At 51.7% G+C, this 25,139-nt stretch overlaps 1 protein-coding gene across 2 annotated transcripts in view; it reads left to right on the top strand.

Annotated features, from left to right (window-relative positions):
• Positions 1 to 25,139, top strand: part of ITPK1 (inositol-tetrakisphosphate 1-kinase) — a 180,109-nt gene that overhangs the window by 36,021 nt on the left and 118,949 nt on the right. For both annotated transcript variants that reach the window (XM_073011279.1, XM_037984412.2), the window contains exon 2: positions 8,563 to 8,587. In XM_073011279.1, the coding sequence (XP_072867380.1) occupies positions 8,563 to 8,587 (25 nt within the window). The remainder of the gene's footprint in view (positions 1 to 8,562; positions 8,588 to 25,139) is intronic.

The raw sequence follows: 25,139 nt of genomic DNA, 5'->3' as shown, positions 1-25,139 counted from the left end.
TGTCTTTATATCGGGCCATTTCAGTTTCTGGCACTGTTAATAGGAGGAAAATCCAAATTACCAAACAATCAGCAAGTGAACCAAGATGCCGCAGAGCAGGCAGGCAGGGGACACGGGACTGGAGCCTGGCCCAGAAACCTGGCAGCACTCGGGGAGTGTTTGCAGAGAGCCTGCCAGGCCCAGGGTCCGCAGGGGGCACAGGGATGCTGAAATAAAGAGCCGTCTTTGGCCTCAAGGGGCTCATGGTCTGATGCCGAGCGTGGAGCAGTCTTCAGTGGAAGCCATGATTCCTGCCTCTTGATGAGGAGGGCACTTGAGCTGCTCTTGGTGGGTGGGCAGGAGTTTGCCAGCTGAGGAAGGGCGCCTGGCAGGGGGATCAGTTTGTGCAAAGGCAGACTTAGGTCAAGCCTTGGCGTTTGGAGATTGGGGTCCCTCCTGGGAGGGTTTGAGAGGCTGCCGCTGCCTCCCCCTGTTGTCTTCCAAGCTGCACCTCCAAATGCCTGCGTGGCAGGTGTTTTGCTAACAATTTGGGGCTGTAGACACAAGGCACAAGCTGTGTCCCTGAAAGAGTGCTTGTTAGTCAGGATAGGCCAGGTTAGGCTGCAGTGACAAACAGCCCCGAGAGGCCAGAGGAAACAGGTTTACTCACAACTCGTTCAGCATGCACTCTGGATCCAGAGACTCTTGGGGGCTGTGATCTGCCCTGCAGTGGCTCAGTGTGTATCCCACTTCTTAAGTTCAGCACTGTGGACATTTGGGGCTGGATCATTCTTTGTTTTAGGGGCTGTCCTATGCATTATAGGGGCCCTTTCCTCACTGGATTCTAGTAGCACTTTCCTCAGTGTGACCATCAAAAAGGTCTTCAGGTGTTGCTAAATCTCCTTGTGGGGACACACAGTTGCCCACACTTGGGAATCAGCACTGGCTGAAAGTCCTCTTCATCAGTTGTTTCTTTCTGGTTCCCAGCCTGACTTCGTCACCATTCAGCCAGCGCTGTTTCCAGGTGGTGGGTGGCAGCCTCATGTGCTTCCTTGTTGCTGAGGTCGGGGAGGCCTGGGTGCTGGCAATGGAATGCTTCTTCTGGGAGGGGACATGGTCACCTCTGTTCATGTCTCATTGCCCAAGGCAAGTCATGTGGCCATGCCTAACTGGGGGCAGGGACAACACAGTGGCACTGAGTGTCCAGGAGGGAAATTGCCAGCTTTGGTGGCCACCATTGATGTTCACCACCAAGCATTAGCCTGGTGGGGTCAGTCTATGGAGCCCAACAGCCTTTCTGTCTGCCCAGTGCTGGGTGTGGGCAGCTTGGGGCAGTGGGGCCTGAGAAGGGTGGGAGCCAAGGCAGGCTTCCCCAGAGGAGCTGACCTGGGGGGTCAGGTGGTGATGAGGGGATGGCATTTGAGGAAGGGAACAGTGTGGCCATCAACACACATGGGTGACAGGGGCCCAATCATCTGTTTAGGAGCCCGAAGTCCTGGGGAGACATCCTGGGCTTCGGTGGACCCTGTCCTCTGCAGGCAGGGAAAGGGGGACCATAACTTGGGGCTTTTTCCCCAGTGCCTGGTACCTGGAGATGCCAAAGGGTCTTGTTATTTGGGTGCCTGAAATCAGCAATTACTGAACTGTGCCACACGTTGCTTGGATGAGGATGTGCTTGGCCTCCCACTTCCCTGAGTGGTTCTCAGTATAACCTTCTTCCCTTGCTTCTTCACCATTTCATGTACTTCACTTGCTGTAGCCCTCAGGTCCCCACACCTGCCCTGGGGAGGGCCTCTTGGGCAGGAAAGGTCATATCCATTTAACAGATATGAAAGCTGAGACCCTGGGTGGCTCAGCGGCACATCCCATGCCTGCTGCTGGTCATGGTCCCTGAGCCTTTTGTGCCCTGCTCTGCTGTGTGGCAGACCTGCTGCTGGATAAGGTCTGTTATGCCAGAGTGTCTTGTGTTTACCTCCTGACGCCCCACCTGGTACTACAGCGGCCTGGTGGTGGCGTGGATGCTGTGGACGTATCTCTGCTCCGTATCACTCTCTTCTACTTCTGCTCTGATCCTTTTTATTGTTTTCCCTTATCATCCCCTCTCCCTTAGTGCTGGGTCATCCAGACTAATTTTCGTCATCTTCAGAAGTGGTAACCACTGTTACTCACAGGGCCCCTGCTGCTCAGCAGCCAGTGACAGAAAGCTTTAGCTGGCTTGAGCAGAAATCTGCAGCTGAAGCTCCAGAGAGGACGAGCCCCATGCGGCCGGGTCTGGCCAGGGAACCTGCCGTCCTGGAGCCCTCTTGGCCCTTTCTCCTGGTTGGCCTTGGGCTCATCTGGATTCTCGCCACATGGAAGCAGTGGTGTCCTCCAGCATTTCCAGGCAGTGCCATTTGCACTGCAGACAGTCCCCCAGGACCCGTCTGGTAAAGGACCAGGACCGGGGCTTGGATCCTGCTCCCGTCCTGCTGCTAAGTGAGGTGCCAGGTCACGTATCCACCCCTGGAGTGGGTGTGCCGCCCCTAGTCATGTGGACTAGAGGAGGTGCAGTTCTGTAAGGGCAGAAGGCAGGGTGGCAGGGCAGAGCACAGGTCACAAGACGCCGTCTCTGGCATGAGCCAGGTACTGTGCCAGGCCTGGACTCTGCTTCCCTTAAAGCCCATGTAGGATGAGTTCTAGGATTCTTCCATTTTACAGATAAGAAAACAGAGGCACAGGGTACAGAGGGGTCTGGTTGCATGTTCTGCTCTCAGGGGCTCACCCACCTCTTCCACTTCCACCTACCTCCCGAATTATGTTCATCTAAGCCTCTGAATGCTGCGAAGCTCAGTCCTGGGCTTCTGATCACTTCCTGGTACCACCATGGTTGAACAATGGAGTGCTACTGCCTTCCTGTGACGTTCTCTCGTCTCCTGGGCCTGGCGCAGTGCCTCGGTCTGCTCCTTCCAGACTGTGAGCCTCACAGCCATTTCTAGTTCTTAGGTTTCCTTTACTCCTGTTCCCAAGACCTGTAAGGGCTGCCCCCTACCCCTGCTATGTCCTCCCCCAGCAAATCAGATCCTGCTTCCACTGGTCACAGAGAAGCCCGTGGAGTCACTCTTGTGGACAAGCAGCTGTCCCCATACCCAGCCGCTCCTGAGCAGCACCCAGGGCGTGATGAACCCTGAATCCTTACCAGGCCCTGCCCCCAGACCTCCTGGATCAGAGCTTCAGGGTGTCCTCGAATGAGGATTTTTGACACGCTCCAGTGGTGGTTCTCAGGTTATCTGCCCTGGCATTTGGGACCCGCTGGCCCATGGGTAAGGGCTGGGCCACCAGGTGACATCCTGGGCCTCGGAGGCGTGCCCCACCTTTATCCTCTGTCCTGCGTCTCAGCCCCCGCCCCCTGAAAGGGCTTTATGCTTCCAGAGCCCCAGACACCCTTTGGGGAGGGCGCGGGACTCACCTTACTCCTCTATAAGTACTCTTCCCAGCACCTGTCTGTAGTTACCCTTCAGTTGCTCTGCCAGATGGCAAATGCTGCCTCCTCCTTGAAGCCTTCTCTTATTGCCAGCCTCATCCCCTGAAAGCATCAAATCATTTTGTGAGTATTTTAACTTCCTTAAGGGTTCGAGCTCCTTGGACTTCCGGGGAGAGGCTTCCTTGTGCAAAGCGGATCCTCCCTTCATTAATAATCCAGCTTTTGGAAAAGCATGTTTATACTTAGCTATTCCTATTTTATTAATATTAATATATTAATATATTGATGTAATATTTATCAAGAAAATGACAGTTTAGAGCCTATAAAATTATTCGCAGGTGCAGGATTTTTTTTAAGATGGAATCTCGCTCTGTTGCCCAGGCTGGAGGGCAGTGGCCCGATCTTGGCTCACTGCAACCTCTGCCTCCTGGGTTAAAGCAATTCTTCTGCCTCAGCCTCCCAAGTAGCTGGGATTACAGGCACCCGCTGTTATGCCCAGCTAATTTTTGCATTCTTATAGAGACGAGGTTTTACCATGTTGGCCAGGCTGGTCTCGAACTCCTGACCTCAGGTGATTTGGAAGGCCCACCTTAGCCTCCCAAAGTGCTGGCATTACAGGGGTGAGCCACCATGCCCGGCTGCAGGTTTTTAATGAAACTTAAAAGTTATTAAATTGTAGGCCAGGCACCGTGACTCACGCCTGTAATCCCAGCACTTTGGGGGGCCAAGCTGGGTGGATCACTTGAGGTCAGGAGTTTGAGACCAGCCTGGCCAACATGGTGAAACCCCATCTCTACTAAAAATACAAAAATTGGTCGGCGTCATGGCGAACGCCTGTAGTCCCAGCTACTCGGGAGGCTGAGGCAGGAACCCAGGAGGCGGAGGTTGCAGTGAGCTGAGATGCCACTGTGCTCCAGCCTGGGCGATAGAGCCACACTCTGTCCCAAAAAAAAAAAAAAAAAAATTTAAATTGTAACTTTTATTGTTACCTTCCCTATAGTTTTGAGGGTAGCATATATGTTCATTGTAGAAAATCTCGAAAACACAGGGAAGTAGGAAGAAAAAACCACAGCACTTTGTTGGCATCACGCAGCCCCGTGGCCACAGTTAACACTGCAGCCCACGCCCCTCAGTCTGTTTTCCAAGTACTGGACCGTTTCCATGGCCTTAGAACCCGTAGCGAGTTCTGGTGGTCCCCGCTGTAGGCCTCATTTCAGCTCCTCTTTGGGCAGCACTTGGAAGCTTTTCACGATACACCCTGAGTTCATCTGTCTTGTGTCCTCCATTGATCGATTGCCTCGTGCTTTTATCAAGCATCTATTTAAGAAACAATTTTAAAAAATGTATTTTCCAGTTTTTGATAACATGTTATAGGCCCTTGGCACAACATTGAAGTGATGTATGAGGGGACACAGTGAAAAGGAAGTCCCTCAGCCACCCCAGCTGCCCTTGCCCTTGACCAGGGGCCCTGCCATGATCGTTTTCCTGTAGCACCCTCAGGTTCACTCCATGTGTACACAAGCACACATGCTTGTCCCGGATGTTGTTCTTAACACAGATAGTTGTCTACAGCACACGGGGTTTTGCATCTTACATTTTTCACACAGCAACGTCTTGGAGATAATTCCTTGTGGGTGCATGGAGGCCTTCTGTGTTCTTTTTACTGCTGCGTACTATTTCTTTGACTGCGTGTGGTTTGTTAATGTCCCCTCTTGGGGGAGTTTAGTTTGCTGCTAGTGTTTTGCTATCGCATACAGTTTGGTAATTAACAGGGCAGAACTGGAAACATATTGTACACTTGAGCCTATCTGTGGGGTGATGAGGTGGGATTGTGGATCCAGGGTTTTTAGGAGGAACAGTCAGTCACTTGACAGCCAGTGCTCTGGTTTCTCTTCCCTCCCACTGTCCCTTACGTCCCTTCCTTCTCCCTCTTCCCCTTTGGCTTCATCATTCAATTTCTGAACTTTCTGGTTACGGTGGGACTTCAGGAACGTGCTTCTTAGGGCATCAAGGTTGTTGGTGCCTTTGTTCTGCAGGAGTTTCCCGATGAAGAATCAGCCCGATGGGTTGTTTTATTTTCCCAAGAGGCTGTGGTGGTGCGTGTGGGATTCCACCACCAGAGGGGATGCAGTTTTCTGCCTGCCACCTCCGGGTCCTTCCATCGCACTGAGGCCCTGGAGGCTGGAGACCAGGCCTCCCTGCTTGGTGCCACCCTTGCCCAAGGTGGTGCGCCTGGTGAACGCCTGGGTGTGGGGAGAGCCCTGCTCGGGGCCAGCTCCTGCACTTTGCGAGTCTCCCGTGCCTCGGCTTGCTCCGCAGGTAATGGGGCAACCACTGTGACCCCCTTATGAGGCTGCAGAAGGTATTGGTGAGTGGTGAGCTTCAAGGGGTGTGCAGCATACATGGGTGGCCCCCTCTTTTCTGCCACTGTTGCAGTTTATCCTTTTTTTGGAGCTCTGAGTGACAGAGGAACTGCTGTGGCTCCTAGGAGCTCAACCCCACTTAAGATTGCAGCCGATCTTTTCTCTAGATTACTTTTTTGTTGCTTTCTTATTTTATGTGTTCCATCTGTTTTCAGAGTTAGAGCCTGTTTTTTTAGGACTAAGGGAGGGAGGACTGCCTGGGATGATGTAAAATATGGACTGATTGGAATTGACCTCAGTAAAGAGACGAGAGTCACATGCTGAGATAACCCGGATGCCAGCAGGGTTGACTCAGAGGGAAACCGAGGCCCTGGCCCAGAGCCCAGTGGAAGTCTGCCCCAACTGGTGTGGGTCACTTACGCTCCTCTGTCCTGGCCTTTCCCATTGTGCGGTTCACACTCTGGGTGATTTGGGGCTTGGGTTTTCCGTCCTGGAGCTGGGTTGCTGGAGTTTGGGCTGACTCCTCAAGGTCCTCTGCTCTGTGTCCTGGGGCAGGTTTCCATCAGTGATGCTTCCTGCAGCTTTCTCGTCCCTCTGGTGGGGGCCAGGATGATTGGGAATGAGGCAGGGGCTGAGGTGTCCACAGGTGCTCAGAAATGGTGCAGGTTGTGAGCTGATGGTTGGTGTAGCACAGGTTCCTCATGATGCTATCTGTCACTGTGCTGTGGGCTTTGGTGGCCCAGTGCTATGCTATTGTGTGTCTCCCCTGTCCCTCATGAAATCATGGAAGCAGATGGATATAGGCCACCATTCCTACAGGAACTGCAGAGAAGCTAAGAGATGCTGAGGGTCCCTGAATGCCTCAACCAGGGTGGTTCTCAAACTGGACTCCTTGGGGCCCAGGTTTCTGTTGAGGTGTCGGGGGTTTGAGGAAAGGTGGGCTGGGTGCTTCCCACAGTGGGACCTGGTCAGCTCTCCTTGGCCTCTTGTCTTCCTGTCTCTTGGAGTGGCTCCTTTGTGAGGTTCCGCTCAGTGCCTTGGTATCAGAAGGTGCTAAGGAAGCCCTCACTGAATGAGCTGACAAACAGATTTAGGAATTAGTGGGTGGCGCCTCAGCTGTGCCATGAAACCAGGCGGCAGGGGTGCCCAAAGGTTCCTGCGGGGCTTTTGCCCATCTCCTCCCTAAGACCTTGAGCCTCTCAAGGGCCTAGACTGTGGAGGTTGCATTTGTTGTACCCTCCGAGTGCTGGGCCCAGGAGCTAAGCTAAATTGTTACACATTTACACCTTCATCTGCCAGCAGCTGTTGAGGAGTGTCTGTGTGCCAGGGGGGCATCATAGCTGGGCATGGGCACACACAGCTTTAAAGTTTGGCATAGTCCCTGCTCCAAGGAGCTTGGGTGAGTAAACCACAGATTCCTGACCTTGCCTGGCCGCAGCCGTCTCTGAGCATCTGCTGGAGGCCTTTCTTCCCAGCACAATGTGCACAGCATGCTGTTTTGGGCGCTTGGGTCCTGCAGGTCCTGGTGGCCCTACACCAGCACTCATCCCTGGCTCATAGCAATCAATACCCCAGAACAAAGGGCCAAGACAGTGGTTGCCTTAAGTTCTTCCAGGTGGGAGGCGTCCTGGAGAGGCTATGCTGAGCGGAATCCTCAAGGCTGGGGTGTGAGGTGGGCACCAGGGCCAGGGAGGAGAAAGCCCTGTGTGCCAGAGCTCACAGGTGGGCACTTCCTGGGCTCATAGTAAGAAATGTGGGGTAGGGGAGGCTGGGCATGGTGACTTACACCTGTAATCCCAGCACTTTGGGAGGCTGAGGTGGGTGGATCACAAGGTCAGGAGTTCAAGACCAGCCTGGCCAATGTGGTGAAACCCCATGTCTACTTAAAATGCAAAAATTAGCCGGGCATCATGGCGGGTGCCTGTAATCCCAGCTACTCGGGAGGCTGAGGCAGGAGAATCGCTTGAACCCGGGAGGCGGAGGTTGCAGTGAGCTGAGATTGCACCACAGCACTCCAACCTGGCAACAGAGTGAGACTGTGTCTCAAAACAAAAAGAAATGGGTGGGGAAGGGAAGGGTGGGAGTCAACAGAAAGCCTTTGTGTGTTCTGGGCAAACTCCAACCCAGGCCATGAGGCTCTTAACATTGGGTGGCAAGAGTCAGGTTATGTGGTGGCTGTGGGACTTCGTGTGAAGCGTGAGGATGTGAGGGACGTGAGTGCAGCTTGGAGGCTGTTGGTGAGGCCGGGGCAGGTGTCAGTGGGGCGTTGGGAAGGCAGTGGGGCAGGACTGTGTGGGCCTCCCATGTGTGGCAGTGGATGGGTTGGGGCATGACTGGCTGTGGCAGGTCCTGGGGTGAGACCTGATGGGGAGGACAGGGGGAGCCGTGGGGGTTGAGCTCAGCAGGGACGGCAGGTGGTGGGGACGGTGGTAAATTCGGTGGCAGGGGCCTTGGGACAACCAGGCTGGAGCTCGGCTGACAGAGGCCTGGCACAGGAGTAGACGGAGGTGGCTGGTGTGGGGCCTCCAGAGGACTCCAGCAAGTCCCTCTGCGGAGCCAGCCCTCTCAGCGGGAAGGTGGTGTGAGGAGTGGCTGGGAGTGGAAGACATGGCCGTTCTGGGACAGTGGCAGGAGAGGCGCAGCTGCTGGCTCCCCTGAAACCCCCTCATGGTCCTGCCCTTAGCTGGCTGTTGGGAACCTTCAGAAAGGACGTGTCCAGCCTGCTGGAGTAACGCTTGTTTTCTTTGTTTTTCTCCACAGGAAGCGAGGGATAGAAGTTGTGCAGGTGAGTACACGCATCCTCGTGGTTCTTTGGGTAGGGGGGCCCTTGGCGCCCACCTCTCCGTCTCTCCTCCTCTCCTCCTCTCCTCCAGCGTCAGACACAGCTTTCTCTCTTCTTCACGTGCAGCTTGTTTTTAGCACCCCTGTGGATTTGATGTGGTTTCTGCCCTGGGCTGGGAAGACTCCAATTGGGGCTTCTCGGGTTTGGAGGGTTACTGTGGCTTTGTTAGTGGGGAGAGGGTTGGTTTGGGAGTGCTGAGGGGGGTGTGCGTGGCAGTGGTCAGGTTGGGGTGGGTGTGGGAAGGGTGAGGGGGCAGTAGGCACCCAGCTAGACATTCAGTTGTCTTTGTGTCTTTGTGCTTTGTGTAGCCTCACCCTGGGTGGACTTGGGTCAGGTGCTCATTAACTAGAAAAAGAAGGATGGATGAAAAAAGAAGGAAGAATGGATGGAGGGGGAGGGAACAATCTTGGAGGGAGGGGAAAGGTGCAAAGATGGAGGGAGAAGGAAGGAAGGGTGAAGGGGGAGGAAGGATAGAAGGATGGATGGAGAGAAGAGGGAAGGATGGATGGAGGGGGAGGAAGGAAACATCAGAATATTCTCAGACTCTGTGTGAGGGGCAGGCTGTGTTATTTGCACTAAAGGCTGTACCTGGCGCCTAATGGGTACTTGGTAAACCTGATGGTGACCTGGCCATGTCCTCTGTTCCCCTCGCTGTCCCCGTTGAGGGTGACTCTGTGGCCTGTGCAGCTGTGCTGGCATCTCATCTCCTTGCCTTATGGGCCTCATCTGCCTGTAGCAGCAGAGAGGGGAACCCAAGCTGGGGACTAGATCAGGGCAGAAGAGGTGCTGGCCCCTGCTAGAATATCTGAGGGGCTTTCAAAAAGCCCGCTGGGGAGCTCTTCTAGCCCACCCCTGTTAACTTCAGCTCCAGGCCTTCCCTCAGTGGCCATAGGAGAGCGGTGTCCCCATTCCTGCAGGTTCAGCATCACAGGCCCCAGGTTTCCCCTGCTCCTGGGACCAGACTGGGTCTGGTTGATGGGTGGGGCTGGTAAAGGATCCTCCTTACCTCCCTGCTGGTAGTTTGTTGAACTTATCACTGGAAGGGTGAGATTTGTTTTGGGGTAAGGAGGTAGTTTCTGGAAGCCTCTCAGCAGCTCTAGGTTTTTGTCCAGGCTCTTCTTGGCTCTGCAGAATTACATGATGTACACTAGATTTTTCTCTTTTATTTTCTGTTTTTTTGTTTTGTTTTGTTTTGTTTTGTTTTTTTGGACAGTGTCTCGCTCTGGAGTGGAGGCTGGAGTGCAGTGGGGCTATCTCAGCTCACTGCAACCTCCGCCTCCTGGGTTCAAGCGATTCTCGTGCCTCAGCCTCCTGAGTAGCTGGGATTACAGATGCGCGCCACCACACCCAGCTAGTTTTTGTATTTTTAGTAGGGATGGGGTTTCACCATGTTGCTCAGGCTGATCTTGAACTCCTGACCTCAGTGATCCGCCCACCTCGGCCTCCCAAAGTGCTGGGATTTCAGGCGTGAGCCACTGTGCCCAACCTGCACTGAATTTTTCTGTGGGCTTTAATTTCTCCATCATGAAGTGAGGGATATTGGAATTCAGGAATGGCTTACGGGTGTGTGTTCAGGGACCATTTCTGATTGATTGGTTTTGGTGGCCTGGAGGATCCTAAATCTGTGAGTGGGTGGGAACAGGGATTGATCTGTAGTGCCTGCCAGGGGTGCAGGTGTGGAAAGAGGAGATGTGGTTGTACATCTCATCATGGGGTTAGATGATCTCTAACCATTGCAGCTCTAGGATGTGGTGGCTTCCATTTCCCTTTTATCCCTCCATAATGGTTCACTTGGAAAGCCACGGATCCTTTACAGATGCGACTTTACCCACAATAAGCCTGAGACTGACAGCTGGGGCTCACTGTGCTCAGGAAGGCCCCAGCTTGCCCTGTGGTTCCACCCAGCCACTTGGGGGAACTGCTGTGGAAGCCATTTTCAGAGGAAGTGAGTTCAGGCGCTCCCCAGCAAACACACTGCCTGAGAGGGCAAGACAGCCTTCCCCCATGCCTGATCCTGTTCACATGCGACCTCAAACTGTCACGCAGTGGGTGTCACCCCCACCGCTCGAGGACAGGATGAGAGATGAACAGGGGTCGGCGAGTTTCATTTGTATGGCGTTCCAGGAAGATTTAGACTAAAATCTTTAATCCGCTCGGTCTGTGGGAGGAACAGGAGACTGGAGCCATTGTGTCAGAATGTCCGGGGCAGAAGAAGCATTGCAAAATCTTTCTAGACATGTATGCTGTTCATTTCAGTGGTGGCTTGGGGGAGGAAGTGGTGGCTGGGCACCAGAGCGAAGCCAGACTGGACAGTTTCCACTCCAGCATCTGAAAATAAAACCTACCATGATACCTCTCTGTTCACCTCCTCCTGGCATCCCTGTGTTTGGAGAACTTTTAGATTTTAAGGCATTGAGAAAGACTGCAAAAATGGGAGGCTTTTCAAAATCAGCTGGGCCTCTGTGCACAGGATCTCCAGGCTGCTGGGCCCTGGGAGCTGGGGCATTTGCCATCCTCTGGGTTCAGGTGCTGGTGACTGAAGAGGATGTGTGTCCCCTTGCTGCCAGCCATCTTCTTGTGTCCTCTGTCTGGTCCCTGAGGGACGTTTCTTGTTCTGTGCAGCCACCCAGGGATGGTGTGGTGTTAAGAACCCTGTAGTGTTGGGGAAACTGAGGCTCAGAATGTTGTGCCTTCTCTTGGGGATTTCAGCCGGCAGTGGTGGAGTTGGGATTTGAGTACAAGTCTGTCTGTCTCAAAAGCCTGTGGCCCCTGGTTTTCTGCCGAACGGTCTCCTCTGCATGTTCGTTGGTTCTCCATTTACTAAATGCTTCCATTCCTCTTATTACCTGGACTTTGGCTGCTATCTAAAAAAAAGCATGTTGGGGCCAAGAGTCAGGACTCAAGACTGCAAAACGCTGGTGACTGGAGGGAGGTCGGTTGGTCATGGGAGTTGTTTCTCTTCCTGTTATTTAATAGCAACAATAACAGTCCTTTTATCGAGGACTCCAGTGTACCAGGCATTGTGGGTTTACTTTAAGGAAGCATTTGTGTGTAACCTTCCCGAGGTGGGTGTGGGGGCATATTTAAGAAAGTGGATTTTGCAGATCTCAGTGTCCTCTTGTGCCTGTGCCTAAGGCTGAGGAGCTCAGGGGCCCTCCTTCCCTGCTACCCCTGTGCCTGTTCAGCTCGTTCCTTCTCCCAGCTCTGCAGAAGAGTGTGCACGCTGTGAGGTGCAGGGCCGCCTGGGGTCACGTTCCTGCCTGTGTGACCTTGGGCCAGTTGCCTAACGATGCAGTGTCTTTCTGCTCATCTGTAAAATGGGGATAATCATGGTGCTGGTCCCTTGGCACCATTGTGAGAACTGAGTTAATTTGGGTGAGGTAATTGGCACTGGGCCTGGCACACTGGAAGCTGGCTGTCTGCAGGAGAACTGTACACTCTATCCACAGGCAGACCTGACCGAGGTGTGAGACCTCAGGGCATAAAACCCTCCCAGTAGTCAAGTACAGTGAACAGTCATTGTCATCCTGGGGCCAGGGAGGTATTTCCAGTTCCTTGCTTGCAGCAAAATTCAAAGAGGACCTGATGGTGTCCTCAGCTGATAGCACATTAAGAATAACTTCTGTTTTGGGTGGCTGAGGTGGGTGGATTGCTTGAGCTCAGGAGTTTGAGACCCACCTGAGCAACATGGCAAAACCTCATCTGAGGGCTGCCCACCAACTACAAATGCAAAAAATTAGTCGGGTGTGGTGGTGTATGCCTGTCATCCCGGCTGCTTGGAGGCTGAGGTGGGAGGATCACTTGAACCCAGGAGGTTGAGGCTGCAGTGAACCGAGATTGTGCCACTGCACTTCAGGCTGGGTGACAAAGTAAGACACTGTCTCAAAAAAAAAAAAAAAGAATGATTTTTGATAACAGATTACTAGATTACTGTAATTCTTGGCATATAATTATAAAGGAATCCAAAGAATTTGCTATGGTAAATCTCTTTCCATTCCGTTTTTTAAATTTGAGTAAGTGGTTTCTGCTCTCATATCTGTAAAAATTAGAAAATGGAGATGAAATTGATAAACGCTGTTTGATTCTAGCAATAGGCAATATTCATCTGAGCATTCATGGAATAATTTTTCAAAAAATTCCCATTCTTTGTATAGATGTATTTTTAATAAGATTTATTAAATTTTATTTATTCATTTATTTATTTATTTTTTGAGATGGAGTCTCACTGTTGTTGCCCAGGCTGAAGTGCAGAGGCATGATCTTGGCCCACTGCAACCTCTACCTCCCAGGTTCAAGCAATTCTCCTGCCTCAGCCTCCCAAGTAGCTGAGGTTACAGGCACCTGCCACCACGCCCAGCTAATTTTTTTGTTTGTTTGTTTTTTTAGTAGAGATGGGGTTTCACCATGTTGACCAGGCTGGTCTTGAACTACTGACCTCAGGTGATCTGCCTACCTCAGCCTCCCAAAGTGCTGGGATTACAGGCGTGAACCACTGCTCCTGACCTAATAAGGTTTATTTTTAAAGGTTATTTCTTATACAGTTTTGCAATATCTTTCTGTCTTATTGATCAGTTGTATACTTATAGTAATTATTAGAATAATTCGGTCCAGGAGAACACTTTTGACAGAGCTTTATGGTCACAGGAAGTTAAAAAAAAATTAAAAGATTGATTTTTGCATTTTTTGGCCCTGTAGTATAATAGGATAATCAGTATAAAGCTTTCAAGCATAAAATACACTGTGATGTATAAACATCTCTGAGGGAGATCAGAGTTTGTGGAGGAAAAAGGAACACTGTTAAATTTCCAACAGTTAAAGAAGAGCTTGATTATGTAATTTAAAAATGGATGATGGTGAATCTCAAATCGCCATGGTATTTAGATACCATTGGATCCATTTAAAAGGGAAACATTAACAGTTTTATTTTAAAATGTTAATATTTACAGTATGTTGGAAATTACATCCTCTACAAGTATTTAGACTTATGAGAAATTTTTCATGTCAACTTAAAAATGTGCAAATAGATATGTGGTTTTAAACGTTTATTTTGTGGGGGTTTGGTTCGAAGGCCACTGCTTCAGAACATTACCCTGTTTACTTCTCAGAACCAGACCTGAGGCACGTACCTCCTCAGAGAGGCACAGCACCAGGCTTTGCTCTCAGGCCGTCCAGAGGCCCTGATGGGGCTGGGCTGGACTGGCCTGACTCTGGGGCCTGTGCGTCCCCTGAGATCCAGAACTGCCCGCCGAGACTTGCTTGGCAGTGGACTTGTCTGCAGACCTGGTCTGTTAGGCCACGTGATGATGATCATGAAAGACACAGCGCTGTCTGCTCAGGGCTGCTCAGGCAGGAGAGGAAGTCGCAGGGGAGCCAGGACCCAGGCTGCTCAGAAGGAGAGGTTGTCCTGCTTTGTGTTGAGAGCAGAGAGTTGGGCTGTGGGACAAGGGGAGAATATAGTAAGGGTTGTGGGGGCCAGATGCCCTCCGCTTCCTGTCCTGAGAGGCTACTTGTCGTGACAGTGATGGTGGCAAGTGCCTGTTTCCTCAGCCCCCTGCTCTGTGGTATGGTAATGGGAATGCTGGACGCACGGGCCACCCTGACTCCACCGTTTCAGTGTTGAGTTGGTCTCACTGAGTGCTGAGCTGAGGGCCCCTCATAGCCAGGCCGTGCAGATGGGACACAGTAGCATGAAACAGTTTCCCAGACACCTGCTGGGGATAGGCCCCAGGTGCTAGGGGCACACACAGGCCCAAGCCAGGCCCCTTCAACTCTCTGCGATGTCTGCGGACAGTGACCAAGGTGGGCAGGGACACCAGACAGGCACAGAGGAGGGCCCTCACGCAGCCTGGAAGGCTCCCTGGAAGAGGAGTCTGGTTAGTGGCAATGAGCTCATCTACCCAACAGATCTTATCTGAGAGGCAAGGCCTGACGGGGCTCGACCCACTCCCCGGGTCCTTGTGCTTCCTTCTAAAACACCTAGTTGCTAAAATGACCAAGTGTCAAGCACAGCGCTATGATTGCTTCCCCTGTACACAGTGAGCCTGTGTTGGAGAAAATATCCCCTGGGTCGTCTGTGGTCTGAGGAGTGGGGCTGGGGCTCTCCTGTGGGCTGGGCAGAAGGCCTGCATCAGTCTTGCTGGGTGCTGTCACCTCAGGGCATCCTCCACTCTAATCCAATCTGTGGGGAAGGCTCAGGAGGAGCAGTCTCCCATCCAGGGACTCACTGCCTTTTTCTGGAATAGTCCTGAATTTGGTGGAGGAAGACCCTGAAGGAAAGACCCACCTGCTGCTGGGTCCCCTCCAGCCTGGGCATCCTTAGGAAAGTATGTTTTGCAGCCTGACCCCTGCCCTGGCCTGTTCTCCGGGCTGCCTTTCCCCAGTTATTATAAAAGATCAGGGGAGAAGGTGACTGTTGGCATGAGAGGGCTCGGGGTTTGAGTTTAAAATGCAAATGAGCAAGCTATAAGCGTGAGAAGTACAGTAGCTGGTTATAGATTCACTGTCCTCCATCCAAATTCCCTGAGAATTCAGACACTATGAAACCCAGTCTCTGGTGCAGCGGCTGTTTCTCAAGCAGGCAAGGAAGTAAGTTCCCCCAGCTTGCAAATGAGTGAACGGTGGGCACACACCTTTCTGTCCGTGTTTTCTCCGCAGCTGGTGCTGGCTGGCATGCTGGTGACCTTTGTGTATGTATTTTTACCCCTTCCTGCACCAGACTTTCCGGGGAGGAGGTTGGGTGGGTGACCATCAAACCACCAAGAAAAGGCAAGTCTGAGAAACAGACACTAAGACCCCAAGGGAAGGTCCATGTGCCTGGGGCCGAGGCAGAACTGGGTGCTGGGCCTCTGGAGGCGAAGGAACCATGGGGATGCCCACTGGCAGGGAAATCCTGGGGATGCCCAAGCCCAGGGGCAGGGCAGGCCTGTCTGAGCTGTGGGGGAGCGGTGGGGATGGAGGGTTGGGCATGTAGGAGGAGTGGGCCATCAGAGAATGGAGGCCATACCTCCTGACATGGAATAAACCAGGCATAGGGGCTGGCAGGAGGTGAGGTGTTAGAACGGCCTTACAGACAGGGAGCACGGCGGGGACCCACACACAGAGAGCAGCTGGGGAAGGGGGTCCTTTGACTGACAATAGCTTGGAAAGGCTGCAGCCCCAGGCTTGAGGGGGCTAGTGAGAGACCAGGCTGGAGAGAGTAGCGATGCCAGGTGAGTTGTTCATGGGGTGCTGTGTCGGGGGCATGGAGGGGCTTCTGCAGGTGAAAGCTGGGTGCTCCAACTGGAGGCTATGGGGGAAGAGCTGTGGGGAGGGTACATGGAGGGTGATTAGACAGGGCTGCACTGGAAAGCCAGAGAGCAGAGTTTTCTGAGAGGGGCTGTGGCTGCAGCCTAGTGAGGGGTAATGTGCTCTTCTGGGGCTCCTGCAGTGACAGAGGGCAGCAGGAGACAGATGGCAGGGCGTGGTACCTAGGTAGATGTGGGATGTGAGAGGGGAGGATCAGTCCCCAGACTCCTCCTTTGTTTCTGGCCGGAGTGCCTGGGCATGGGGGTGCAGGAGGAGCAGCCGCCAGGGAGGGAAAGCCTGTGCCAGCTTTCTGATGTGTGTGCTGAGCACAGGCAGCAGAGGCCTGTGTCGGTAGCTGCTCTCTGAATTCAGAGCCAGAGGGGACTCATGTGGTTGCATAGTATGCATCTCCGGAAGGATTACAGGTGCTAAATTCTCCATCTCAACATTAAAAATGTACTTGTTGTTTAGGTTATATTTTCACATGGTACCAACATGTTTTTAAAAGGTGTGCAGAACACAGTGTCAAATGATCAATCCACAGCAGGGTTCCCTCTGCCACCCATACTCTCCAGTACCCCAGCTGGCTGGCCCCGGTGCTCTTGATGGATTTTATTTCCAGGCCACTGGGGCATAGGTAGGGGTGGACACCCGTGAACGTTCTTCCTTCTGTCAGTTTTCTCTGCCGTGTGCTCTGGAGCCAAGCATAAAGGGCTTTGGGAATAACGATTGCTGTGGCCTTTATTGGAGGGTTCTGACATCTTTGAAGCTGGGACAGCCCATGGCATCATGCAGTCCACCCCTATCTTGGGCAGTGGCTTTCTGAAATTCACGTGAGCCTGACTCTGACCTCTCCCCAGACCCCAGCACCTCCAAGGGGAACCGCCACGGGCTTAGGGGGCTGGCTCTGCACACAGTGTTTCCATGTGGTCATTTGAGGCAAGTAATGGACACAGATTGCTCTTGACTGTGCCTCACCTCCCTGTGGGATCCAGAGACCTGGGTTTGAGTTTCTGAGCCTGTTTCCTGGCTGTGGATCTTTTTCTTCTTTAAAGGGATGACAGCGCATAGGATTGAAGACACCTAAGAGATGCTGAAGGAATATTAACTGGTTTTTACTCATCTGTTGTTGTGAACAATGGTGGCATTTGAGTGGGGAAAATACAGCTGCAGATGAAACTGGGCTGCTGAGAAAGATACGTTGTTTCAGGGTGGAGAATATAGGGTTTTTTTTGTTTTTGTTTTTGTTTTTTTTGCCTCCCCTCTGTATCACTTCTGGGTTTCTCACTATTGTGGATTCCAGCTTACTCATTCATTTTTTAAAAGATAGATTTTATGGGTTTTTTTTTTTAATTTGAAATGAGGTATTTTTCTTTTTTTCCCCTAAACATTGAAAATTATTTTCATTCTCTAACATTTACTATTTGCTTAGGCTATGTAGATAACAAATAATACAAACTTAGGTGAAAGCATGATCCCCACAGTGTTTTTTAATAATGATGATACGTGAGGTGGGGGGAAGGGTTATATAAATCAGGGTCTGTTCATAGCAGTTCTGCAATGTGGCCATTAAAAAAAAAAATCACATTCGGAAGACAGTGTGGGGAAATGCTTGTGAGTTGCTTTGAGTACTGTCGATATACTCTGAGTGGTTTCATTTCTATCCGTTTTATTTTGGTTCCTGAGCTTTTTAGGTTTGCTGTTAGAAATAGAAGCTGTCATCGTGTTGCAGTCCTGCGTGGCTTCCGAAGGCTGTGGCGTTCAGTTCTAGGGCGGTTCTTTCCCCAGCCTTTGATGCACCGAGTCAACTTGAGCAAATCCTTTAAAAAAAAAAATGTTCCCACAAACCATGTCAAGACAACAGAGCTCTGCCAGGGCAGGTGGGGCTCTCTGTGCTCCAGGGTGCCTGGGTGCCTTTTTGCAGGCTGGCTTCCAGAACCCCAGGCCCTCCTCACCACACCGTGCAGGGTTGGGACTGGATCTCCCTGGTACCTTCCACCCTTGCTTGGCCGTCAAATGTCAAGAATTCCGTGGCCTCAGTGGAGCGTGCCAGATAAGCATTTTACGTAAAAGCAAAGAAAAGAGATGGAATGAAGAACACAGGGGAAAGACGAAGGGATGGAATGGGGGTTAGAAAGGGCCAGAAGCAAGACTCTGCTCTTAAAGTAGCTGACTGTCCTGGCATTCTGGGGTGAAGGTATCCATAGCGTTGCTACTCAGAGTGTGATTCTAGGGAATCTGGGCGCAGATGGAGAAACTTGGACACAAACACTGGACTCCTCAACAGTCAGTTCCCGTTTGGCCTGGCGCAGGGCCGAGACTCTGAGGAGGAGGGTCTTGACCTGAGGGCCCTGGACCGTGCTCCATGACCAACAGGCGCAGCACCATCGTAGTCAAAGCCAGAAATGGGGATGCATTGCTTCAGGTCAGTTCTAAAGACCAGGAAGCGTCCCTGAGTATTTCAGTTGAATAAGGAGCTGGCATCTCCCTCTTCAGCCCCTTCCCTGCTCTCATATTTCTATTCATGCTTTTAGAACTGCTAAATGTCGGCCGAGCACAGTGGCTCATGCCTGTAATCCTAGCACTATGGGAGGCCGAGGCAGGCGGATCACGAGGGCAGGAGATCCAGACTATCCTGGCTAACACGGTGAAACCCTGTCTGTACTAAAAATACAAAAAATTAGCTGGGCATGGTGGCAGGCGCCTGTAGTCTCAGCTACTCGGGAGGCTGAGGCAGGAGAATGGCGTGAACCCAGGAGGCGGAAGTTGCAGTGAGCTGAGATGGCGCCAGTGCACTCCAGCCTGGGTAACAGAGCAAGACTCTGTCTCAAGAAAAAAAAAAAAAAACTGCTAAATGTCACCTTGGCAGTGACACCTCCCCTGCTTTCCCAGCAGACGCCTCTGCCCCGCTCTACACGCGCACACACACACACACGCACGCACACAGATGCACACACACCAAGCTCAGCCGCCTGTTGGTGTGTCCTCCTGCGGCTGGGACTTGCTGGTCTCCGAGGAGCGCATGTTCTGGCCCTGATGTGTGCTGTGTCTACTGGGAGAGTGAATTAAAGACTGAGCTGTTCTGCTACACAGGATGTGGCAGGCCTTGAGGGTCTGTGTTTACTAAAAATAATTCTAGATTATTCTTTTGCTCGTTAAGTAATATGTACTCATGGAAATCTTGGGAAGTCAAGATAGGCTTACAAATGAAAACCCAGAGATAATTATTAAAGCAATTTTTACATAAAATACGCTCTTTTTTCTATATGATGTGCATTCAGGTTGGGCTTTTCTGTGCCCCTAGTCGGGGGAATGGTTGAGCATTTGCCTGTGCCATTTAAACACCTTGGAAATTGCTGTTAGAGTGGCTGCACCAGCTTCCCACCATCCCTATGTCCCAGCATCTAGAACCAATTCTTTGCTCCAGTGTCTCAAGTTCTAGGTTGTTTCTGGTTTGCCGTTACTAACAGTGCTGCCCTGGGTGTCTCTGGACCTAAATCTTTGGGGACCTAAGTCACATCTCAGGCTGTTTCATTGGGTTGTGGGCTAGAAGTGACTTCATGGAGTTTAGGGCATTGAGATCTTACAGGGTGGTGGTGCCAAATGACTTGTAGCCTGTTTGCATCTCTTTGCACTCCCACTGACAGTGCCTACAAGGATATCTCTCAGGCCAGTGATTTGGTTGTGTACCATGGTGTCTCCCATGCCTGGCTCTGTGCAAGAAGCGGGAGGCTGGGGGACCCAGGGCTTTACAAGGCAGCGTCAGACTGCAGCCAGTACTTCTATAAGGACGGAGGTGTGACCACCAGTCCCCTACACTGCCTAGTGATAGAAAAGGCCACCTCCGATTGAGCACACACTTTGTGCCAGCCTTGGTTGTATTTACATATATTAATTTGTGTGTTCCTTATACTTTATTGTTAGGCATTTACTATTGTCATCGCCTGTTACGAAAAAAGGAAATGAACACAAAGAAAGATGAAGTAGCTTGCCCAAAGTTGCATGCTTATTAAGTGCAGGAGCTGGGATAGGAACCCAGGCAGTGGGGTTCTAGAGGGCGTATTCATTGTTTTTAAAGCTTTCTGTTATGGAAAGAGCCACACAGTATACCAGAGTAGAGCCTTAGTCAGTGTGTGTCAGCAGGACCCCCTTTCTCTGTTGTGCCATTCTGGCCTCAAAACTTGAGACCAACTCCTTGCTAACGATGGCTGCTGTCCTCAGAAGGAGCTGTTTGTGATTATTTACTGGTGCCACCTGCACCACCTTCACTGTCATCATCAGTGGCCCAAGGAAATGTGAGTCTGAATGAGGTATGTTGTGTATTTAAAGGATGCGATGGGCAGATGAGCCAAAATGAAAGGATCTCTTCTGTTTGATTTAGTATCATGAGTAAAAATGTCAGAAATGTCTGTAGCATAAGTTATGTCTGTTTGGTTTGGCTAAAGCAGGGCTGACCAGGGATGATTCTCCTGCTGTGAGTGAGTGAGCTCCCAGCTTGCCCCCTGGGGTTAGAGCACATTTTGCTCTGGCTGGGGTGCATTTGGGGGTATGGGCTGATTTACGTTTTCCTTCTTTCTGGATCTCCCCGGGTCTAGCCACAATGGGGTGAAGGCATCACCCCCAGGGAGTGCCAACCCCTGACCCTAGCCCCATGACCCCCTCCCATGCTAGCTCATTATTGGCAGGGGAGGTCCCAGGGATTCCCCGTACATGCATCATGGCTTTTCCAAAAGCTGTGTAAATCCAGAGTTGTAACTTGGCTCTGTCTTTCTCCTTCCGCTTGATCCGCCCCCAGCTCAAGAACTCCCCTGGGAAGCACAGTGGCTCCCGTCTTTGCCTTAGGTTCTCTGATGCTCTGCACAAATGGTGGGCAGAGACAGCCCTTTCAGGGACCTGGTTGCCCTGGTGTCTGGTTCTCCTTCCATAGGCCTGTTTTCCAGCTCGACTGTCAATCTGAGTCTTTCTCTTTTTGAGCTTTATGCAATGGCTTTAGAGTATACCCTATAAGGAGATCCCGGCTTGCTGGTGCCCGGCCCTGCAGCTGTGTCCCAGAAACTTGGCGGTGGTGCGTGCGGCTCACTCAGCACTTCTACAGAAGCTGCCTGGGTAGGCTCCCAGGGTTCCGGTGGGAATGGGATACCGAGGTCTGAGAGGGGGCTTTGATCAGGTGTCCTGGGGGAACATTTAGAGCTGGATTCTCTGCAGGAAGGCCACCAGCAGCCAGCCGTGATGGCCTATGCTTGTAGTCCCAACACTTTGAGAGGCCAAGGCAGGAGAATTGCTTGAAGCCTAAAGTTCAAGACCAGCCTGGGCAACATAGTGAGACCCCATCTCTACAAAAATTTTAATTTTTCTTTTCTTTTGTTGTCTTTTTTTTTTGAGACGGAGTCTTGCTCTGTCGCCCAGGCTGGAGTACAGTGGCGCGATCTCGGCTCACTGCAAGCTCCGCCTCCCAGATTTACACCATTCTCCTGCCTCAGCCTCCCAAGTAGCTGGGACTATAGGCGCCCACCACCAGACCCAGCTAATTTTTTGTATTTTTGGTAGAGACAGGGTTTCACCATGTTAGCCAGGATGGTCTCGATCTCCTGACCTCGTGATCCACCCGCCTCAGCCTCCCAAAGTGCTGGGATTACAGGCATAAGCCACCGTGCCCGGCCAATTTTTTTTTTAAAAGGTCACCAGCCCTGGTGTCTGGGCAGTAAGCACCTAGTAGGATTGCTTCAGAGCTCTAGAATGCACACATAAAAGTTCCAAAGTGCGTTTGGTCTCTGGGCTGGGCTTCTTTGAGCAGCCCAGCCAGCAGCAGTGAGAACTCCTGTGTGTGCCTCGCCTACTGGGTGCCAGGGTTAGTGTCCCACTTGCCAGGTGAGAGGACTGAGGCTCACACAGGTGGGCTTGTCACTGCTAGCATGTGAGCTGTGGAGCTGGGATTGGATTCCAGGGGTGTGATGGCATAGCCAGTGTCTCTTCTGCTCTGAAGCCTGGCTGCCTAGTGAGAGTCCAGTGACCCCTCCCTAGTTCCAGCTCCATCCCTCCATAGCTGTGCAGCCCTGGGCAGTGGCACAACTTCTCTGAGGCCCGTCTACCGGATGGTGACGAGATGGATGATTGAGATGAGGGGAGGGCAGGTGAGAAGGCCTCTTCTAGAACTCAGGTCCTCCTAGGGGAGGCGTGGGTAGCCTGAGGTCAGGGACAGGGCTTAGTGTGCTGTGTGGGGCTGTGGGGAGTGGGAAGCTCACTGGTTTCCTTGCTCCTGAGATGACTCGAGGGGTCTTGTGAAGCTCACACCCCTGTCTCACTGGGCAGGAGTTTGGCCTCCACTGTGTGTCTCTGCCATCTCAGGTGGGTGGGGGATCAGGGGGTCCCTGGGCAGGAGGATGTGGGTTTCCTGGCTTGGAGGCAGACCTTGGCTCACTCCCTTCCCTGCCCAGGCAGTCTTTTTGCTGCAGGCCCTGCCAAGTAGAAATAAGTTATTTACAGTGTTTTGACAGGATCATCAGCAGCCGGGATGGGCAAGGATGCCTTTGGGACTGAGCTAATGGCCAAGGAGTGGGGCTTGGAGAAGGGTCTGGCATGGGAGAGAGATGGGAGATGGGGGTGGGGTGGGGGCCCATATTTACTGAACTTGATAAATCTTGATAAATGCCAGGCCCGGCCCTCCCTTAAGCCAGGGCTTTGGGGCCTGGCAAGGGTAGGACTTGATGAGTTTGCCTGTCGACCGAATATTCCGCCTGATTGCTCAGGACCCTCACTTATTTTGCCGTCTGAGCCTTCAGTGCCTTCCTTTTTTCAGCAGGGACAAGGACCCCTGCCCACCGAGTAGATCTTCTTGGGGAGAAGATGAAACGCCTTGGTGTGTGATAGGCCAGGCCCTTGCCTTGACCATGAGCCAGGCAGCCCCTCACACTGGGCCACCATTGACCTGTTTTACGACTTCAAATAGCATAGACCTGCTGCGGGACCAGGGACCGCCCGCTAGTGCCTGACCTGTGTCCTGCACGATTTTCTGACCCTCTAGAAGCGGGTTTGAAAGTGTCTTTCAGGACGGTCTGGAGAGCCTCCTGTGTAGCTTGTGGGAACAAAATGTGTTTCCCCCAGCCCAAGGATAACCAGCACACTAGAATGTGAATAAAGTGTGACTTTATTCATGTCCTTTGAACATAAAAATGGCACACACATTGATGCATTTAAAAAAAATTTTTTTTTTTTTTTTTTTAATTAAACTTTTAGAGATGAGATTTTGCTCTGTCACTCAGGGTGGAGTGTAGTGGTGTGATCATAGCTTACTGCAGCTTTGAACTCCTGGGCTCAGGCAGTCCTCCCACCTCAGCCTTCCGAGTAGCTGGGACCACAGGTGTGCACCACCATGCCCAGCTTTGACGCAGTTTTTTGTTTTTTTTTTTTTTTGAGACGGAGTCTGGCTCTGTCACTCAGGCTGGAGTGCAATGGCTTGATCTTGGCTTACTGCAACGTCTGCCTCCCAGGTTCAAGCGATTTTCTTGTCTCAGACTCCAGAGTAACTGGGATTACAGGCACGTGCCACCATGCCTGGCCAATTTTTGTATTTTTAGTAGAGATGGGGTGTCACCATGTTGACCAGGGTGGTCTTGAACCCCTGACCTCAAGTGATCTGCCCTCCTCGGCCTCTAAAAGTGTTGGGATTACAGGCATGAGCCACCAGCCTTGACGCAGTTGTAAACAAAGTTGTGGTTCTGTTGTAATCTGTCCCCACAAACACATTTAGCATTCTCTTAGTGCTTCCCCCTTTGTTAAATGTCTACTTAGGCTTGCTTTTTAAATGACTGCATAATATTATCTGATTGTAACTGAAGTTCTTTGAGTCCCTTGGTTGATGCTGGCCACGGTTCTGGTCTCTCACCTCTATAAATAGTATTGTGATAAACATCCACTTTTGATATTGTCGGGGCAAGCCTGTGATGATTATTTATTTGGGTTACAGAAGTAAGTTGTATATATTGTTTTTATAGTCTGTAGGAGGAATACATACTTCTTGATGAAACAAACAAACCCATACATTTTGGGGAATGACAGAAAGCGAAGGTCTTGTGGGAGTTTGTGCTTCCAGATTTGAATGCTGTGTTATCTCCTGTGCACCAGGCACACATACAGCACTCACTTCTCTCTCAGGTGCCCTCCCTCCCCTCCTTTCTCACTCCTGCCCCAGACCCCCTCTCTCTGCCCATGGTGCTGGGGGCCGTGGCCTAGCTGCAGCTGTGCCCATGGCCTTTTCCCCTTGCGATTGTTCCTCACCCAGGGAAAGGGGCAAGGAGTGCTGGGCTCTGGAGGAGGTGGGTGGTCTCTGGGTGGCCTCTGGTCCTGCTTCTTCCCAGCACTGAGAGTGCTTCAGCCTCCTTGCCTGGAAAAGGGGGTTGTCATAGCACCAACCTCTAAGGTTAAGAAGGGTAATTGAGATACAGCGTTAAAGTACTTATCACACAGCCTGGCCCCAGTTCTGTGTTGAGGAATCTGCAGCTAGTAGTGGAGGGTTAGGAGTCATTTGGGGAATTGCAGTCTGGAAAGTTAATTTCTGAAGAGTATCAAATAGCAGCTTGCAAGTTAAGTTGTCTTTTGGAGTGATCCCTCCAGTGGCTCCTTAGTGGTATGGAGCCAGTCCAGATTTGGAGTGGGACTTTTGGTGTGGGTATGGGTCACTGTGCCAGGGAACCCCGGCTGCCTGACCTTGAACCAAAATCCTTGTCATTGTGGAGCCTGTGTCCCCCTCTGCCTTGGACATTTTTACTTTTATCCTCCTAGTTCTCAGAATAGCTCTGCGAGACGGGATCGATTTATTATTCTCCCCATTTTGCAGGTGAGAAAACTGAGGCTCAGATTTGTCACTTGCTTCTGTGACATTTCTAAAGTCACAGAGCTCCAAGCACCAATCACTGTGGGTCTTTGAACTCAGATCTGCTGTTTCCTATGGTCTAGGCTCTTTCTACTCTGACCCTTCCAACCCCTGCCCCTGCCCCCGTGCTAACCAGACCTCTCTGGTTCCTCATAAAAACCTCATGTGGCCTTCCTGAATTTTCCAAGGTTACCACACAATCAGCACCCCAATACCTTGTAAGCATGGGCCTTTTGCAGCAGAGCAGGGTCCCCTCCATTTCTGAGCTTGTGTCACTGTCCCCATGCTGACGCTCACCTTTTCCAGACTGTGTCCCCTCAGCCTGGCCTCTCTCCTGGTGAG

Source organism: Chlorocebus sabaeus, chromosome 24 (assembly GCF_047675955.1).
Source record: "Chlorocebus sabaeus isolate Y175 chromosome 24, mChlSab1.0.hap1, whole genome shotgun sequence".
Taxonomy (NCBI): domain Eukaryota; kingdom Metazoa; phylum Chordata; class Mammalia; order Primates; family Cercopithecidae; genus Chlorocebus; species Chlorocebus sabaeus.
The sequence above is the reverse complement of the archived record's forward strand: the minus strand, read 5'-3'. Positions and strand labels throughout refer to the sequence as shown.